Source organism: Aegilops tauschii, chromosome 7, assembly GCF_002575655.3.
Source record: "Aegilops tauschii subsp. strangulata cultivar AL8/78 chromosome 7, Aet v6.0, whole genome shotgun sequence".
NCBI lineage: Eukaryota > Viridiplantae > Streptophyta > Magnoliopsida > Poales > Poaceae > Aegilops > Aegilops tauschii.
In genome coordinates, this window is record NC_053041.3 from 456,129,385 (window position 1) to 456,142,259 (window position 12,875).

General features: G+C 48.7%; 2 protein-coding genes across 2 annotated transcripts; one reads left to right on the forward strand and one right to left on the reverse strand.

The window, feature by feature from the left end:
* Positions 1–4,349: 4,349 nt before the first annotated feature.
* LOC109731975 (NADP-dependent alkenal double bond reductase P2) lies at positions 4,350–5,758 on the forward strand. Its single transcript, XM_020291158.4, has 2 exons — positions 4,350–4,709; positions 4,800–5,758. Exons 1-2 carry the CDS (start codon positions 4,491–4,493, stop codon positions 5,607–5,609), a joined length of 1,029 nt encoding a protein of 342 aa, XP_020146747.1. The 5' UTR covers positions 4,350–4,490; the 3' UTR covers positions 5,610–5,758.
* Positions 5,759–6,114: 356 nt separating this feature from the next.
* On the reverse strand, positions 6,115–11,269 carry LOC109731976 (beta-glucuronosyltransferase GlcAT14A). The gene is made up of 4 exons (XM_020291159.4): positions 10,207–11,269; positions 9,440–9,515; positions 9,247–9,362; positions 6,115–7,176 (listed from the first exon to the last, which is right to left on the reverse strand). The coding sequence occupies exons 1-4, from the start codon at positions 10,811–10,813 to the stop codon at positions 6,662–6,664; spliced, it is 1,314 nt and encodes a 437-aa protein (XP_020146748.1). The 5' UTR covers positions 10,814–11,269; the 3' UTR covers positions 6,115–6,661.
* Between the last annotated feature and the right edge of the window lie 1,606 nt (positions 11,270–12,875).

The window sequence follows — 12,875 nt, forward strand, 5'->3', positions numbered from 1 at the left end:
GAGGGCCCGAGTATATCTCTCCATCGTCGGAGGAGGAAATCCCAATCTCGAGCTATCAAGTCACTTAACATACTTTCCCATGAACCCGTAAGCCGCCGTAATAGCCATCCAGTTACGGATGACGTTTAACAAACCCCAAAGTTCATGAAGCAAGCATGAAGAAACTCGATACTCTCATGGTCTAAGGAATTATGCAAACATTAACTATCTCTGTGTTATAAACCATGAACTTGTGATGAATGTATCTCATAGCATAACATCAATTCGGGTCGATTCAACACAAATGTCCTTCCTGACATTGTGCCCTCAAAATTGCTTGGCATAGACATGCCCATGATTGGGAAAACATAATCATCATGCAACACTTGAGCTAGTCTTAGAGGCACGACTAGGAATACATTTTACCGTTTATTATTCCACACGTGCATATGGGTTCTCCCCAGAGCCTTTATGGATATACGGGCTCGGGAACCACAGCAGTTATAGCATGGAACATAAACATAATTATGAACAGGGAGATAATCAATAACATTTATTATTGCCTCTAGGGCATATCTCCTACACCATGGACATGTGCGTGAAAGTTTGAGTCCTTGTGCCGTGCCGGTCATTCTTGTGCCAAAAAGAGACGGTAGCTTTCGCATGTGTTCTGATTGTAGACCCATCAATGCTATCACCGTTCGCTATAGATACCCCATTCCACACCTTGACGATATGCTAGATGAACTTAGCGGTGCCACTATCTTTTTCCAAAATTGATCTTAAAAGTGGTTACTATCAAATACGCATACAAGAGGGTGATGAATGGAAAACCGCTTTCAAAACAAAGTTTGGTTTGTATGAGTGGTTAGTCATGCCTATGGGTTTATCGGAAGCACCCGGTACTTTCATGCGTCTTATGCATTATGTGTTTCGACCTTATATTGGTGAATTTGTTGTTGTCTACTTCGATGATATCCTTGTTTTTAGCAAATCTCTCAAAGAGCATGTCACACACCTTCGAACTGTGCTACAAACTCTTCGAAAAGAGCAACTTTATGCTAATATGGAAAAATGCCTCTTTGGTGTTGATAAGCTTTTTTTCTTGGGTTTTGTAGTATCTTCTAAGGGTGTTCATGTAGATGAATCTAAGGTCAATGCTATTAAAACTTGGCCCCAACCAACTAACTTGCAACAAATGCGTAGTTTTCTTGGTTTAGCCGGGTTCTACCGTCGATTTGTGAATGATTTTAGCACCATTGCATCTCCTTTACATGCTTTGAGTAAGAAAAATGCACCCTTTGTTTGGGGACCATCTCAAGATAGTGCTTTCAATGAGCTTAAGAACTTGCTTACTCATGCTCCCGTGCTTGCTTTACCAAACTTTGACAAACCTTTTGAGATTCATTGTCATGCTAGTGGTAATGGCATAGGAGGTGTGTTAACGCAAGAGAAGCGCCCCATAGCATACTTTAGTGAGAAACTTTCTGGCGCGCAACTCAATTACCCCATCTATGACAAAGAGCTATATGCTTTAGTGCGAGTTTTGCATGAATGGGAACATTACCTTCGCCCACATGAATTTGTCATCCATATTGATCATGAAACGCTTAAGTATCTTAAGGGTCAAACTAAGTTGAACAAGCGTCATGCTAAGTGGAGTGAATTCATAGAGTCTTTACCTTATGTAATCAAGTATATTAAAGGTAAGGAAAATGTTGTGGCGGATGCACTTTCTCGCATATGCATGCTTGTTACTCAACTTGAGTTGGATGTCATTGGCTTTGAGCACATAAAAGACTTGTATGCGCATGATCCTACTTTTGCAACTCCTTATGCCAAATGTTTGACGCATACATCTTAGGAACGCTATTACATCAAAGATGGTTATCTTATGAGAGCTAACAAACTATGCATCCCCGAGTCTTCTCTTCGTTTGTTGCTTTTGCAAGAATCTCATGGCAGAGGACTAATGGGACACCGTGACAAGACATTTGCTACGTTCTCCAAGCACTACTTTTGGCCCAAGATGTTTCGCGACGTCAACCACTTCACCAACCGATGCTCTACATGTCGCAAAGCTAAATCTAAAGCTCAATCTCATGGCCTTTACATGCCACTTCCAATTCCATATCAACCATGGGAAGATATTAGCATGGATTTTGTGCTTGGTTTGCCTAGAACTTGAAATGGCAAGGATTCCGTTTTAGTTGTTGTGGACCGATTCTCCAAAATGGCTCATTTCATTCCTTGCAACAAGATAGACGATGCTTGACATGTTGCCAATCTCTTTTGTAGGGAAATCTTGCGACTTCATGGAGTGCCAAAGACGATTGTCTCGGACCGCGACGTCAAGTTCTTGAGTTACTTTTGGAAGACCTTATGCGCCAAGCACGGAATCAAGCTACTATTCTCCACGGCATACCATCCACAAACCGACGGCCAAACGGAGGTGACGAACCGTACACTCTCCACTCTACTACGCGTGTTGATAAAGAAGAACATCAAGGAGTGGGAAGAGTGCCTACCGATCGCCGAGTACGCCTACAACCGCGCAAGACACTCAACAACCGGCAAGTCCCCTTTCGAGGTCGTCTACGGATTCAACCCGTTGTCCCCTTTGGACATCCTTCCTCTACCACTACAAGAGCGCATCGACATGGACGCGACCACCCGAGTGAACTACCTCAAGAAGATGCATGAACATACAAGGCATACCATCGAGCGTCAAGTACAACGACTCGCGACCAAGCTCAACCTGAACAAGCAACCCATGATATTCAACATTGGAGATCTTGTGTGGCTACACCTTCGCAAGGACCGCTTCCCCAACGAACGCAAGTCCAAACTTCTACCACGAGTTGATGGACCCTTCAAGGTGCTAGCACGCTACAACAACAACGCTTACAAGATCGACCTCCCGCGCGACAAGTACAATGTGAGCGACGTCTTCAACATGAAAGATCTTTCGCCATACCATGGTGATGAGGATTTCGATCCGAGGTCGGATCTTTCCCAGAGATGATGCGGAGCATCCCACGATCATCCCCATGGACGCATCTACACCTCCAACGACACCACTTGGACCAATGACAAGAGCCCGAGCAAAGACTATCGAAGATAAGGTGAACTCGCTCCTTTCCGAACTACTACCTTCGACACATGAGACATGGCTACTACCTCAAACGGAAATACTATGTGTGCTTAGGTACTTGGAGGAAAGCCATGGAACATCTACATCCAATGGACAAGACGGCGAGGACACCAAGTACGAAGGACAAGAGGAAGAGCTGTCACGGAAGCTACAGGCTCCGTCCGACCCCTGGAGGTCACAACAGCCCAAGGAACTCAGGCCTGCAAACGCTACAGCAGCCGGACGACCGACCAGGACCGGACGTTCGACGACTCCCAGGCTCCGGACGACCGCACCCCTCCGGACGACCGACGCTACGCCAACAGAACGAAATTAGCGGAAGTTCGAGGAAGACCGGACGACCGGCGACCGGACGACCGGACTCCTACGGATGTCCGATGCCGAGGCAACAGAACCTAATCTACGGAAATCCGAAGATCTACGGACGTCCGGACCTCCGCGAGCCCCCGGACGACCGGACCCTGGTTGTGTCCAGTTTCGGGCCGAAGCCCATGTACCCCTCCACTTCGCCCCTCTTTTGCACTAAGACTATAAATAGACCTCTCCCTCCTCCTAGTTAGGGTTAACAAAGGATTAGCTCATGTTTGTGTGAGAGCTTTGCTCATCCACTTGGTTACCTTCTCCTCGGAGATCGCGCCTCCATCGGAGAAGATCCTTCCAAGCGGATTCAAGACCCCCTCTTGGGTGGCCCCATCAAGACCTCCTCACGGAGAAGAACCGATTACCCTTTGTATCGTCCGTTGTTGACTTTGGATCGTGTATCCCCCTTTGTGTTTCAAGGATCTAGCATATGTGTGACTATATCTTGTTGGTTTTGAGAGTTCCTCTTGTGTTTTCCCTCGTTTTTCCCTTGTGTTCTTCATGTTCTTAGTTGGGATCCGCTTCTTTCGTGAAAGATTGGCCGTTTAGGGTCTCACCCTACATCACGAGAATACGCTAAAAACTGATCTACAAGCAATTTGGTAGAGTGGGAAGGAGAAACCTTCCACCCATGGTTCCAAAGCTCCCCATGTCACATCGGATTAATTCCAAGTTGTTCCTTTATATGTTTTTGTTCCCATGTCCGGTTGTACTTTGTTTGACTACGTAGTATAGTGATGGTCTGATGGACGCGTACAAAATTTCTAGGAAAGCATCTGCGCCCGAACGCCCACCACAGCATCTAACCGAACACCTGTTTCTTGTCCTCGTCCTCGGGCTCAACGAACGGCATCCAAACATAGCATTATCCCCGACACCCCGCCAACTAAGCTTCTCAGTATATATATCGACCGCTTGTTCTTGCCGCCGATCACACACATTGCTGTACCTTCTTCCCCGGTGCGCTGCCGTCCGCCGATCGATCCATCGATCGATCATGGAGGTGGAGAACCGGTACATCGCCGTCAGGCACCACGTCGAGGGTTCCCCGTCGGTGGACGACTTCGAGGTGAAGACGGAGGCCGTGCGGTGGACGCCCGAGTCCGGCGAGGTCCTGGTCAGGAACATGTACGTCTCCATCGACCCCTACCAGCTCAACCGCATGAAGCGCCAGAGCGCCTCCCACCACTCCGTCGACGTCATCGTGCCCGGCGAGGTAATTTTCGTGGTCCATCGACGGCCGACGGACGGCGAGCCGGCCGTGATTATTAATGCGGCTGCGTTCTGTGGCTGTGTCTGTGTGCAGAGGATCGCGTCGTACGGAGCCGGCGAGGTGGTGGCGTCGGCGTGCGAGGAGTACAAGGAAGGCGACGTGGTCGCCGGCATGCTCGCCTGGGAGGAGTACAGCGTGTTCCGGCCGGCGTCCGTCCTCCTCATGTCCAAGGTCGACACCTCCTCCGGCTTCCCCTTGTCCTACCAGCTGGGCGTGCTAGGGACGAGCGGCATGACGGCGTACGGCGGGTTCTACGAGGTGTGCAAGCCGCAGGCCGGCGAGAAGGTGTTCGTGTCGGCGGCGTCGGGCTCCGTCGGCAGCCTCGTCGGTCAGTTCGCCAAGCTCGCCGGCTGCCACGTGGTCGGCTGCGCCGGCACCCAGGCCAAGGTGGACATGCTCAAGGACAAGCTGGGGTTCGACGACGCCTTCAACTACAAGGACGAGCCGGACCTGAAGGCCGCGCTCAAGCGGCGCTTCCCCGACGGCATCGACATCTACTTCGAGAACGTGGGCGGCGAGATGCTGGAGGCGGCGCTGGCCAACATGAACACCTACGGCCGGGTGGCCGTCTGCGGCGTCATCGCCGAGTACACCGACCCGGGGCGGCGCGCCGTGCCGGACCTGCTCGAGGTGATCTACAAGCGAATCACCCTCAGGGGCTTCTTCGCCTGGGACTTCATTGCCAGGTTCCACGAGTTCACCGCCATCATCGGCGGCTGGATCGAGGAGGGCAAGGTCCAGGTCGTCGAGGACGTCTCCGACGGGCTCGAGAGTGTCCCGTCGGCCTTCGTCGCGCTCTACCGCGGCGAGAATGTCGGCAAGAAGCTCGTCAAGCTGGCATAGGATGAATCATGTCACGTCCACAAATTCACTGCAGGTTGTGTGTACTGTGGGGAGTGGAATACTGAAATGCAGGTTGTTCTGTTGAGCTGAGTGTTTACTCATAATTGATAATGGGCATGACCCCTGACTGAAATTTGAAATTTGATTATGTAACTACCAGGTGTTGTTTATCAAACCACAAATATTCAAAAATGGAAATTAGCAAATCTAATCTAGCAGCGCACCTGTTTGATAACAGTAGTCAGGTCTGTTAATTGACACCCAGGAGGTGTTTGACACAGCAATGCAAACATCAGATATTCCAATTATCAACAGCACATATCCCCTACTCCCTTCGTTCATAATTATAAGGTGTTTTTGTATATTTCAATATGGACTACATACGGACTGGAATGATTGAACAAACACACTAAAACACATCTATATACATCTGATTCAGAAGAAGAAAAAAGCTACTCAGCCGTGGGAGTAGAACATCTTATAATTGTGAACAGACAGAGTACCATTTAAGCTCCAACAAAAACTTATAGTATGCATATTTACCAAAGGAAGAGAGGAAACAGTGCATAAGGCAATTTTGTATACTCAGCCGTGGGAGAAGGAAAAGAAATCAAAGAATACATGTACGCAACCAAAACGTAGAAGTTTGCCCGGAGGAATCCACAATTAATACAACGAAATCTCATGCGCTGATGGCTCGGGCCCTGTGGTTTCTACAGGAAGAACGGACCACCTTCGACGACAGCCAGCAGCGCCGAGAGACCGAAAAATTCCGATATTATTAATAATGGTTGGGCTGATATAATCTTCTAACATAACCTAATGAGCTATTAGTGGTGTATAAACTCTGCATGCTACGGCGGCCGTGGTCTCCTGCTGTACGGTAACTCAACTCAAAGTGGTTGTCTATAATAAGGAACACCTATCAGATCACTCCATCCGTGCGGATCGTCGACACTATGTGCCGCTTCTTCAGCTAGCAGAATGACTAGCTAGTGGCTCAACACCTCAGATTTTGACCAAAGTAACCTACCCTGGAAACATCAAACTTTTTATACGCAATGCTTGTCGTCGAAGCCTTCCTCGGTGAGCAGGCCTGTGACGAGTTTCTTTATCCTGTCCGCACCAGGCCCCGGGCGGAGATCTTGTACACGCTCGACGCTGAAGTCTTTCCCTTTCACTGTTGTATTCAACAGATCCAACCATCCACCGGGCACAAACCCATCGGGTTGACGGCCCAGTATTTCCTGATCAATCTTGTCTAGGACAGGATCCTCTCTTCCAAACTTCCTTGCAAAGGGAGCATTGCTGTTAAGCATACCGTCAAAGTCATTGAGGGTGAGGTAATGAGGATGTTGCTTTGGTGGGTTATCCCAAGAAATGAAATGTAGATCATGGTTGACTGTGGTGTTGCGGAACTCTGGGACATTGCAGATGACTGTGTGGAAGTAACCCTCCGGCGAAGAGAGGAAATTGGCATAATACATCAGGACAGTCCTCGGAAGATTGTCCCATCCCCATATGCAGTATTCAATAAACCGGTGAGTAAGCATCATCCATGCAGAGCCTGAAATATGATAAATGGAGCAAAACATGTAACAATACACAAGTACAAAGTGAAGAGAAAAATAAAACATACGAATATCACATGTAGTACAATAGAATTGCGCAAGAACTAGTAGTGGTGCAATACAGGGATGCTTCAATTAGCTGTAGTCTGATCTACTAGAAGTACTGCAAACTACTCCCTCCGTCCATAATATAAGAGCGTTTTTGACACTACACTAGTGTAAAAAACGCTCTTATATTATGGGACGGAGGGAGTAAAATACAAGGACGATTAAAGAAATAATGAGCAGCATGTAAAGCTGATGCCTAATTAAGTAATTATCATGTTGTACAAGATAATTAAATAACAATAGTAAGACTTATGGAGAAGCATATCATGGTATGGGCAAACACAATCTTAGTCACTTTTTAAGCTATGACTTGTGAAATGGGGATTGCCATGCCCACTAGCAACATCAATTGTGCAAGGGGAATATGTTTTTAGATGAAGAGAAGCGAGAATGTCAATTTCACCAATGCAACACGATAACTGCCCAAGGTGATAGAGGCACAGGTACGGAGACAAGGACTGAGGAGAGTGCCATTCTACCACAGCCGCAGCAGGGGGTGAAAGGGGGAAGAGTCTGACCATTGACCAGGACTAGCAGCAAGGAGTCCAAACAGAGAAAGATGATGGCTATTTTACGGAATAGTATTGGATCAGCATTGTCAGGGAAGTAGGAACCTAATCTGTCAGGAATTGTATTTTGTGTTGTGAAAAGCCTAAGCCCCAAGGCCAAACATCCACAGTATGGATGGCATGCATTCGATAATGATTCAAGCAAAGAAGAACCAAAATATTCTCTCATTTCATATGTACCTAATCTCCTCAGCTATGACACGTGGCTTTCTTGAGCATGTAGTTACTCTGTTGTGACTCTAGGTTCACAACAATTGATTATTGCATTGCTATCAATCAACCCCAAGTGCAGTATATAGAGTTTTGATGCATGATACAAATGTTTAGATAAACTCAACTTGTAGAAATAGAATTCCCATTGAATCAGATTACTAAACAAAAAAAAAGTTCTAAAATAATCGATTGGTTCATGATGCTGCTTACTTAAAAGGAATCAAGATAGCTATCACTTGTGTCATCTTTGGTTCAAACAAAGCTAGTCTTATCTCTATAGAGAAAAAAATCCCTCTGACAACATCAGCGGAGCAAAAACATAACACCAGCCTTGAAATTTTAAATATAGTTCACTTAAAAGCAGACTTTTTATGCCTGGGAAACTACATAACAGCATTGTGTGGCACACTTAAGAAATACAATGAAAGCTATTCAGCGCCACCTCAACCTCAAGTGCTATCTTCTAAGGATATTTCCTCTTTCTGGACGTAGGGTATAAAGTGCACACACTATGGTGTAACATCTGCTTCCAAACTACTCCCTCTGTAAAGAAATATAAAACCTTTCAGATCACCAAAAGTAGTGATCTAAAAGGTCTTATATTTCTTTACAGAGGGAGTAATTACTAATCATTTCTTGACACACTGTTCACGGACAGGAATATACTCGTACTGTATTTATTAAAATGCAAGTTTCCAGAAATACTAGGTACTAGTGATTATTAGCATTAAATGATTGGACATTACACTAGTAAAATTAGGTTTCAAGTAGGCAATAAATGTTCTAATCAGTGAACTATTAAAACATGAGAACACTATCGTATAAGAATTGATATCAGGGCTGGTGCTTACCAAAAAGAGTAAGTATTTAACACAAAGATGTACCGTCCTACAATATAAGACAATAGGATGAGGTCCGAGTAATAGAAGTGTTCCTTATGCAAGCCCCTCAAGCATATTCAATAAGCAACAATAGGATGAGGTCCGAGTAATAGTAGGAGTAGAACATAATTTCACTAAGAAATAATACTTAAATGTAAATAACACAAGAATGCAAATGCATGGTAATTAACAACTAAAATGAGAAAATACACAAGGTGGCGCAAGTGCAGAAAAACAAAGGACACAAACAACATAACTCATATATTGCGTTAGCCGTCAGGGAGGAAACATTTACCAGTGAAGAGCTTAAATGCAGTTGGCACACTTCTTTTCTCCGTAATCCAGAAAACATCAGACTTCTGCAGGCTATATAGGCCCGGGTCGACGATCACAGGCTTCGCCCTCTGATACCTACACACAGACATTTAGCCACCGCCCAACTTGTATGTGAACAAATAACAGCACTTTCAGCAAAGTTCCGTGCTTACTCCTTCCATCCGATGTCACTGGTATGCTCGATGAAGTTAAGCTCCCTTGGCAAGCCAGAGAGCACATACAAGAGATCTGCAAATAATTCAAGAGAAGTCAGATTCAGATAAACAGAGAGCTGTGTTATGTTAATCCTATATATAAGTCCATAACAATTCCTAAAAGACAAATCCTAATAATTAAATCCAAGTGGGATGGTAGGCATAGCAGCAAAGTTGGCACCGCAGCAGAAAGGAAGATGAGCACAGGGCAGATACCTAATTTGGCACGACCCACTTTATTCCCATGAACAATCCAGAACAATCCAATACAGGAGTAGATCGACACGGGAAAGGTGAAGCAGGATTGGATTCAGGAGGAGAGACTAGCAGAAGCATCCATATAAAGAAAGAAACGCCCAAAGATGTGGCTGGCTTCCCCCATATACCACCTAGAGCGGACATAAGTGATCAAATCTAACGAAATCCCCAAACCAGTGGAAGCAACTGTGCATAAATTAACCTAGACAGGGCACTTCAATTAATAAGCGTATATATAAAAATCGCGTCTTTTTCCCCAACAGTTCGACATAACCACCGGCGTCCAGTTTGAAAATTAGAGTAGCCTCCAGTGACCCGCGACATGGATTCGATCTCGCCGAAATCGGCACGCGGTTGCGCAGAGATCGCCCGTGGAAGCGCGAAATTCGGATCGGAGGTGGTGTATTAGTGCGATCCAATCGCGGAATTGAGGTGGGGGGTTGCAGATCGCATCTGCCTGCGCTTACCGTCCTGCGAGACGAGGGGGTAGTCGGAGGCGGAGAGGTTGATGAACCAGTCCCAATCGCCGCCGTCGCGCAGGAGGATGGCGGCGGCGTGCAGCGTGTTGGCCACCATGGTCGGGCCCCGGTAGGTGACGAGGTTGGCGCGCGTGACGACCTTGACGTTGCGGAAGCGGGAGTAGACGGGGTCGGCGCGCACGGCGGCGGCCAGCTCGGCGCGCTCGGCGGCGGGCGCCTCGAGGTCGAGGTGCAGGACGTAGCGGTTGGCCGGGTGGTAGAGCGCCCTGAGCGTCCGGCGCAGCGCGACCCCGTCCCCGGCGGAGCCGGACACGAGGTAGGCGATCCTGGGCACGGCGCGGTGCGGGCGGGCGTGCGCCTCCTGCTGCTGCTGCCGCAGCTTGGCCTCGACGAAGAGCGGCTCCGCGGAGGCCGCGGTCGGGAGCGGGGAGAAGGAGAGGAGCAGCGCCCGCGAGGAGGAGAAGAAGAGGGAGGCCGAGATGAGGAGGGAGGAGAGCAGCACGGACGCCAGCAGCGGCGCCGCCCACCGCCTGTGGTGGTGCACCCCCGGCGATGCCCCCCCGCTCCCCGGCGACGGCGGCTTGGTCTCCATCATCGCGCCCCGCGTCCCGCCCCCTCTCTCTCAATCTGCGTGTCTGCCTATCCTTTCCTCCTCCTCCGGCCTGGCGTCCGGCGGGATCGCGCTCCGTCCGTGGGGATCAGTCGCCGGGGCGCGCGGCGGCGGTGGTGGTGGTGCGAGATTAAATGTGGCCGGCGACGGTTGGTGTTGGTGTTGTGGCGTGTCGTGGGGGGTGGTGTGGGGTGGGGTGGTGCTGGTGGTGGTGAGACTACCGCTCGCTCGCTCCCCCCCTCCCCTCCCTCTCTCTCTCCAGAGGCAGCGGGTCACGAGACGAGGAGGGCGGAGGAGGTCGCGCGGAATTAAGCGCAAACAAATCTACGGGGAAAGCCGTGCAGCCCTCCGGTTGGTGCGTGCGTCCCTGCTGACGGTGGGCGGACGAGCTGAGTTGAGCCGAGTCGGGTCGGGTTGGCCAATGCGCACCGCCCGATGGATGGGTGGAGTGAGGGGCGGGGTTTGGAATTTCGGTGCCGAATGGGGTGGAAGATGCTCTGGTCTGGGATGAACTTTCGATGTTTGATTTGTTTCTACTCCATCCTAGGCCAGCTTAACAGACAGATGCCAGTTACTTTTTCTTCCGACTTCTAAAGATAGACGTGAGGATAAGGGCAGTCTCCGTGACCCGTAAATTTACTTGGGCATCCGTCCGTACACACGAAGGACCAGCGTGAAAACATGGATGCGGGAGTCGCCATCCAACACTGCTCGCATACATTTCAACCGTTGTGTGAACTAACCAGACGTAATTCATGCAAACACGGGAAGTTCATCAAAGTTCGGATAGAGAATAGCACAAACCATCCATACATAGCATGCAAATAAGTCTCTTTCTTCATCAAAAAAGCTAGGATTTGTGCCTCTCGCCGGATCCGCCGCAGGTCTGCCTCTTCTCCGGTGGCGCTAGGGCCATGGAGGCGAGGTGGATCCTGGCAAGGGCCGGCGAGAGGGCTCCGTTGTTAGTCGTTCCTTTCAGATTTGTTAGGGTTTGTGTCCTGCTCAGAAAGACGAGACGGCGGCGGCTCCCTGAAGATGGAATAAAGGTCTCCTCGCCTAGCCCCCGTTCCAGTGATGCGTCTAGCATCGTTGGTGGGCGTGTGGAGGTGTGTCTCCGGCAGATCTATCCTCGGTGGATTTTCTCAGATCTGGTTGTTTTTCGTCTATGTTCGTGTGTCTTCGGATTGGATCCTTTCGATCTACGTTATCCTTCATCGGCGGCGGTTGCTGTTCTGGTGCGCTGGTCCTATGGGGCCTCAGCACGACGACTTCCCGACTGTCTACTACAACAAGTTGTGCCCGACTCCGACGAGGGAGGGGCGATGACAGCGGCGCGCCTTCGGCTCGCTTCAGTGCTTGTAGTCGTCGCTAGGTGGTCTACGAACCTGTACGTAATTTTTATTATTTCTGGTGTTCGTTGTACTGCCATGATTGAAGATGAATAGATCGGAAGTTTTTCGCAAAAAAAAGTCTAGTACAACAATAGTTCAAATTCAACGAGATTAACCGGATGTTGAACGAGTTTTTCATGAATGGATCATGTCGTCTCACAAATATAACCCCTTCAGCTTCATCCAACAGTATATGTACCTAAATGGTTGTCCCTCTATCCTATGGTGCATGTCTGCAACGCGTACGAACTACACAATGTGTAGAGCAAGATTAAGTGAATGAATGATTCAAACGACAAGTTGAGTAAGAAGAAGCAAAACTTACAATCTCTTCGGCTGTCGCGCGCAATGGTCACCTTTCCTCCAGCATATCAACCGCACCACAAAACTCGGTGAGGCTGGTCTGGATGGCGTACCATCGATACGATAACGACCTGACGTTGCTATCATGGATGATGTGCATGTCGTAGGGCGCAATGTGCTTTCACGCGTGAAACGAATCATGTACGCGCTGCCAGAACGGGCCCCTCTGCTCCTAAAATCCGCGGACACCGTCAACCACGCATCGCACAGCAACTCATCCCCCATGGTCGAGTACCCTCACCATCCTTCGTACTCTAAAATAAGACATGGCGTTCGAAAATAAGCTCAATGGC

What these genes read in the sequence shown, in the direction of transcription:
- LOC109731975 (XM_020291158.4), top strand. Translation starts at nt 4,491, where the DNA reads ATGGAGGTGGAGAACCGGTACATCGCCGTCAGGCACCACGTCGAGGGT. An exon ending in ACGTCATCGTGCCCGGCGAG is followed by an intron (nt 4,710 to 4,799) that starts GTAATTTTCGTG and finishes GTCTGTGTGCAG; the next exon opens with AGGATCGCGTCGTACGGAGC.
- LOC109731976 (XM_020291159.4), bottom strand. Translation starts at nt 10,813, where the DNA reads ATGATGGAGACCAAGCCGCCGTCGCCGGGGAGCGGGGGGGCATCGCCG. An exon ending in CCCCCTCGTCTCGCAGGACG is followed by an intron (nt 9,516 to 10,206) that starts GTAAGCGCAGGC and finishes AATTATTTGCAG; the next exon opens with ATCTCTTGTATGTGCTCTCT. An exon ending in AGTGACATCGGATGGAAGGA is followed by an intron (nt 9,363 to 9,439) that starts GTAAGCACGGAA and finishes GTCTGTGTGTAG; the next exon opens with GTATCAGAGGGCGAAGCCTG.